This window comes from Schistocerca piceifrons, chromosome 7 (assembly GCF_021461385.2).
Source record: "Schistocerca piceifrons isolate TAMUIC-IGC-003096 chromosome 7, iqSchPice1.1, whole genome shotgun sequence".
Taxonomy (NCBI): Eukaryota; Metazoa; Arthropoda; class Insecta; order Orthoptera; family Acrididae; genus Schistocerca; species Schistocerca piceifrons.
Genome location: NC_060144.1, coordinates 128154808 through 128161213, shown reverse-complemented (window position 1 = coordinate 128161213; position 6406 = coordinate 128154808). Strand labels below are relative to the sequence as shown.

The 6406-nt window shown below is 39.4% G+C and overlaps 1 protein-coding gene across 1 annotated transcript in view; it reads left to right on the top strand.

The window, feature by feature from the left end:
* Nucleotides 1-5514: 5514 nt before the first annotated feature.
* Nucleotides 5515-6406, top strand: part of LOC124805151 (exosome complex component RRP46) — a 59485-nt gene continuing 58593 nt past the window's right edge. Inside the window, exon 1 of the mRNA XM_047265621.1 lies at nucleotides 5515-5817. Coding sequence (XP_047121577.1) covers nucleotides 5673-5817 — 145 coding nt within the window. The 5' untranslated portion in view covers nucleotides 5515-5672. The remainder of the gene's footprint in view (nucleotides 5818-6406) is intronic.

The following is a 6406-nucleotide window of genomic DNA, read 5'->3' as shown; positions in this document are numbered from 1 at the left end:
TAAGTAATTTTAACTTAAGATCCCAAGCCCATGTCCATAATACTTTAAACAATAGTAACGTAGATCTTTCATACTCAACACTGACATTAACATATAAGAGCCATAATTACCTATGTTTGAGATTCTATAACAAATTTTCAAAAACAGTGAGCGATTTGCCAATGAATAGTTTCAAGTGTACCATAAACATGTGCTTCAAACTGATGAGTTTCTAAACAATAACACAGAGGAGATATGCAGTCAAAGCATGCAGCCAATGATTTCTTTATGAAGTATGCCTTTATTTGTCTGACAGTAATGTATAAGTATTTACACTTTTTCTACATGGTACCTTATTGAAACATAATTATATATGATACTATTATACATGTAATTAATACAATGTATTATTATATTATATTATCATTGTCATTATCCCTTATATCGTTATCTCATTATCCTTATATTGTTATCATTATCTACTTGTCTTGCACATGCACTTGCGTGTAATTATATTGTATTTGTAGAATACTAGCAATATACTTAGGAATGCATTTAAACTGAGCTTTCACACATGAATTTGTAAGCAGTCACAAATAGATATGAGACCACAGAATACCATATGAAAAAACCAGTTTCTGTTTCATATGAAACAAAAACAAATTGGAGTATTTACCACACCCAGTATTACAGATGAAAGCAAAAATTAAGCAGAACACAAGCAACATATTTGCATTGCAATTCATAGAGTGCAATACGCACAAGATGGTCACAATCAGAGACAAAGTTTCCACTTGATAACAGCCACACCATCGAAAGTGCAATACTGGGTTTTGTAAATATCTACAGTCGAGCACCAGATACCAGACCCACCTATAATGTATAAATCAAAAATATTATCATCTGGGACAATTATTTCGAAAAACAATTATGCAGATTTCGATACCATATTTCTTATATTCAAAATTCCCTGCCACACCACGTGGAGAGCTGCTGTCGTTCTGTGTTTCCGTGTCAGAACACAGGCGGTTATTGCACTTCTGATCACAGCATAACATAAGTCACGACCCTCCATCTCGTTTTTGTTACCCACACCAATAGCATCACCACAAGCGACTCTTCTGAATACAATAACGGATTAGTGTGAATGCTAATGTTTATATTAGTGAGTAACATAGTTTCTACAATAGTCAGTGTGTAAAAATCGACTATACATAAAAGTGACTCAATATTTGTCATAATTTACTTTCCTAAGGACCCTGGGAGGTGCGAATAGTACATTTCAGGACAGTTTATTCACGATTCTCTTGTGATGTATAGATATTTATTGAATCATGTCGTTTTCCTTTTAAAACAAAAAAATGCTATTAAACACCAGAACACCTGACCTCTTGCAGAAAGACTACCCAACAAAGTGGAGTTTTGTTTCACTGCACTTTCAACCAAATCAGTGAATGTGGAATGTAAGAAACCTATGTGAAATAAATACCTACAGATTTAACGTACTAAATGAGCCACCACACCTGTGGCTTCAGAGAAAACCATACAGACATGATAATAAATCGTCAAAAGTAATAAAATTCTTTCCCAATATGGAAAAAGCCAATTCCACAATTGTTGTTAAATCTTAGTCACAAATGGCAGGAGTCTTAACATATTCACTTTTGAAGCAAAAGTAATTTCTCTTAAAAAATATTCATATTAAAAAGTCGAGAGAAGTGTAAGAATTTTTAAGGGTTAAAGAGAGAGCCTACGAAAATAAAAACAGACGACAGAAGTATATGTCCTTCATATATAGAAAGTGTGTTCATACAAGTTGTTCGGAACTTCCCATTACAAACTTCTAGGACAAGTAGAGTAGAGCAAGCACAAAATATTTTGAATAGTAATCAATGTCTGGAAACAACCGTATCCTTGCTCTAGCTGTTTCCTAGGTAGCTGTACAACGAGGTAGTACGACTGGGGGGGGGGGGGGGGTTGATGTGTACCCTACCTCTCTGACCTCATCTGAGCCTCATTCACACGCCTGTGAGTGTAGAGCAACATGGTACAGTACACATTAATATACTGATATGATCCTTCTGAATGGCGAAGCTCACAGCAATGCAAGAGTTGCTTGTCGCCTTTATCAAGATCATTCTCCACAATATCTGCCTCCATCAGATACCCTTTTCGCTGCAATTACCCTAAGACTCCGAGAAAGGTATCTTCACTGTCAGCAGGCATGACTGTGGTGCTTCAAGGACATGCCACACGCCCGAATTGGATGAGGCCATACATATGACATTGAGAAGAACCCATCAACAAGTAACGAAAAAAAGAATGAAGTCCCATGCTTCTTGACAGAGCATAGGGCAACAATGTGGGAGACCTGCACCGCCATACTAGGCAAGGTCCTAATGGAGGTGGTTTGCCATTGCCTTCCTCTGACAATAATGGGTGTGAATGATGATGATGAAGACAACACAACAACACTCAGTCATCTTGGGGCAGATGAAAATCCCTGATCCTGCTACCACAAGACCACGAATGGTGGACTGTCAACGGGTACATGAGCAATTTCTTCAGCTATTAACTGGGACTGTAAAGCAAGTGATGTAAAGAGTCACACCTAATCAAGTATTTGTGAAAGAAGTTGCGTTACCATCATGTTTTCAGATGGTTGGAACATGTAAACAGTACATTTTTGGGTATGAATTCCAGTTCAAAATACCGGTAGTATCTACTCATTCTCTCTACAAGTTCTAGAAGTTTATAACGTGAATTTCTGAACACATTAAGTGTCTCATTTCGTAATCTAATTACCTCAGCATCATCTCATCTAATTCGACTGCATTCAATTATCCTCAATTTGCTTTTGTTGATGTTCATTTTATTTCATCTTCCAGTCCAATCAGTTCAACTGTTCTTCCAAGTCCCTTAGAATGTCATCAGGAAACCTCAAAGATTTCACTTCTTCTCCTTGGGCTTTAATTCCTACTTCAAATTTTTCTTTTGGTTCATTTACTGCTTGCTCAGTATACAGACTAAATAACATTTGGGATGGGCTACAACACTGTCTCACTCCATTCTCAACCACTGCTTCCCTTTTGTAACTCTTGATTCTTATAATTACTATCTGGTTTCTGTATAAATTGTAAGTAGCTTTTCGCTCCCTGTATTTTACCCTTGTCATCTTTAGAATTTGAAAGAGAGTATTCCAATCAATATTGTTAAAATGCTATAAACGAAGGTTTCCCTTTCCTTAACCTATCTTCTCTCAGAAGTCATAGGATCAGTATTACTTCGCATGTTCCTACCTTTCTTCAGAATCCAGACTGATCTTCAGGGAGATCAGTTTCTATCAGTTTTTCCATTCTTCTGTAAAGGATTCGTGTTAGTATTTTGCAGCTATGACTTATATAACTGATAACTCGGTAATTTTCACACTTGTCAGCACCTGATTCATTTGGAATTGAAATTATTATATTCTTATAGATGTCTGAGGGTATTTCGCCTGTCTCATACATCTTGCTCACCAGATGTAAGAGTTTTGTCACGGCTGCCTCTCCCAAGACTATCAGTAACTCAAACGGAATGTTGTTTACTCATGGGGCCTTGTTTCGACTTAAGTCTTTCAGTGCTCTGTCATATCATTCGTGCTGCATCTTTCCTCTCTTCTCATCTTCATCTGCATTCTGTTCCCTTTCCATAATATTGCCCTCAGGTACATCTCTCCTGTATAGATCCTCTACATGCTCCTTCCATCTTTCTTCTTTCCCTTCTTTGCTTAGGACTGGTTTCCATCTGAGCTCTTGACATTCATACAGGAGATTCTCTTTTCTCCCAAGGTCTCTTTTATTTTCCTGTACGCAGTATCTATCTTACCCCTAGTGATATATGCTTCTACATCCTTACATTTGTCCTCTAGCCATTCCTGTGTAGCCATTTTGCACTTTCTTACTTCCTGTCGATCTCATTTATTAGATGTTTGTATTGCCTTTCGCCTCCTTCATTTATTGCATTTTTATATTTTCTATATTATCGATTAAATTGAATATGCCTTGTGTTACCCAAGTATTTCTACTAGCCCTCGTCTAACGTATGGAATGCAAAAACATAACTGTATCGTTAATGAAGTGGAAAATAATTAAAAATAAACATTGTTCCACAAAATTTCGGGAGAACTGCCAGATGTTTGTAACTTCCTGTCACAATATTTCGGCACAGTGTCTTCTGGTCATCCTCAGGTGATACTGGAGAAAACGTACTGAGCTCTGGTATTTAAGGCCGCGGCGGCACATGTGTAGTGGATTCACTTGGCATTGCGGGTGCGCTACTTCAGAGCGTTAGATTCTGCTGCGCTGCGCGCCCTCCGTGGTGAAAACTCGCCGCATCGATATCAATTTGATTGCCTTCCCGCGGTTCCATCACAGAACTTCGCCGGCTACGTAGGAATCGAAGTTTTTCAACGATCGGATTCCATGCCGAATTCAATTGAAAAACGACGTCTTGGTTAATAAGAGACTCGCTGTCAGACAAGTCGTATTTCCACGGATTCATTAATAATAGAACTCCAAAAGCTAGACGTATGGGCCACAATTTTTGTCTCACTGTAATTCGTGACATGACCAGTGGAAATACACTGTTCGGCGATGGCAGACTTACAAGGCTGAAGAAGGTGAGTTCTACAATGCGATCCTGCACAGTACGCGTCGTTTGCCCTATATAAGATTTGCCGCATTCACACAGAATCCTGTAAACACCTGCCTTGCGTAGCTCTAGGTCGTCTTTGGCAGATCCCAACAGCGACGAAATTTTTGTAGGAGGGCGGAAGATTGCTTTCACTATATGTTTTCTTAGTATTCTGCCTATTTGTGCTGGATTATTACCAATATACAGTTAATAGTCAGTCGTTTTAAAGGCCTCTTCCTCTTCTTTTTTCCATCGTTTAGAGGTCTGCAGCGCTCTCTCCACTTGCTGGGACGAATACAGTCTGCAAGTGCTCCACCTCCGTCTGCAAACTATTGGTGTCAGAGATGACGTGGGCTCGGTGAATCAATGTTTTCAAACACCCATCGTTTGTGGCGGATGGTTGCAACTAGCGGTTTGCAAGTAAAGGTCTGAGTGAGTGGGCTTTCTATATACTGAATGACCAAGTAGCACACGCGCAACGCCAAATGAATCCACCATGCATGTGCCGGCGTGCCCTTAAATACCAGAGCTCAGGGCGTTTTAGCCAGTATCACCTGACGATGGCCAGAAGACTCTGCGCCGAAATATTGTGGCAGGAAGTTACAAACATCCGACAGTTCTCCCGAAATTTTGTTGAACAGTATGTACGCCGGGAAAGTTTTGAATCTCACAAAAATAAACAATATCCTGGCGATGCATATTATTGCTTTCTCACGTCTTGTAGCACTGGTGTCACGCCATCTGCCAAACGGCAACAAATTTCGCACCAGAGGCTGTCGTAACTCTACGTATGTGCTACTCGTGTTTTGGTGTTCTGTGAATGCATGTACAAGCCACAGTCTAACGTACAAGCTTTCTGTGCAAATGGGAGGGAAGCACAAATTTATGGACGGAATATCTGTGGAAGCGCGTGTGTAAAGTTTGTAAACAAAGTCAGCGTAGTTACGCTGTCGAAATACAAGCCGTGCGTCTGTATGCGTCTGTATTAAAGTGCATCGCTAACTATCATAATCTTAACGATGCCGGTGGAAACAATTGACTTAGCAGATTCTCCCAGTTCCTTAACAGGTCCTGTTGTGACTGAAGAACAAATACATCTTCGACCTATTCATTTTGAATTAAATGTCGTGTCCCGCTCAGATGGTTCGGCAATCTTGACACAAGGTAGGAAGATTACCAACTCGCTGTCATGAGTATGTGTATCAGTGATTCCAGAAAATAATTAGTTCCTCCTTTGAGGGTCATTGTCCATGTTCTGTTAATTTCCTGTGTATTGGAAATTATTTAGAGTGCTCTACCGTGCACAACGATGAGAAACAGCACGTGTAGATTTCATGATGTGACGAACCACTGAAAGTGTTTGTTGTCATATAAAAAGTTAGTAATAAGTTTCATTATACGCAGTGAGGTCTCATTGTAAATATTCCCTCTCGAACAAGAATCGCAGTTTTACGTAAACTTCCGTTATTACCAGTGACGTTTACACATTGTTCGCTATTGCCTTGTGTGTTTTATTATGATAGAACATTATTCCTTTCGCAACATTTATTTGGGTAAACGTAAACAGTAACCGCGTTTATATAGTACAATATTAGGGTCGACAGAAGCGTCCGATCCCACGTGTCGGCTTTGACCCGTGACGTAAGGGTGTTGTCGTGTGTGACGTCATGACGGCGCGGAGTTTGGTTTGAGTGTGGCTGTCTCCAGTTCTGTTTTATCTTATTTTATTTACTTTTCTGATCTGTTCGTTCTA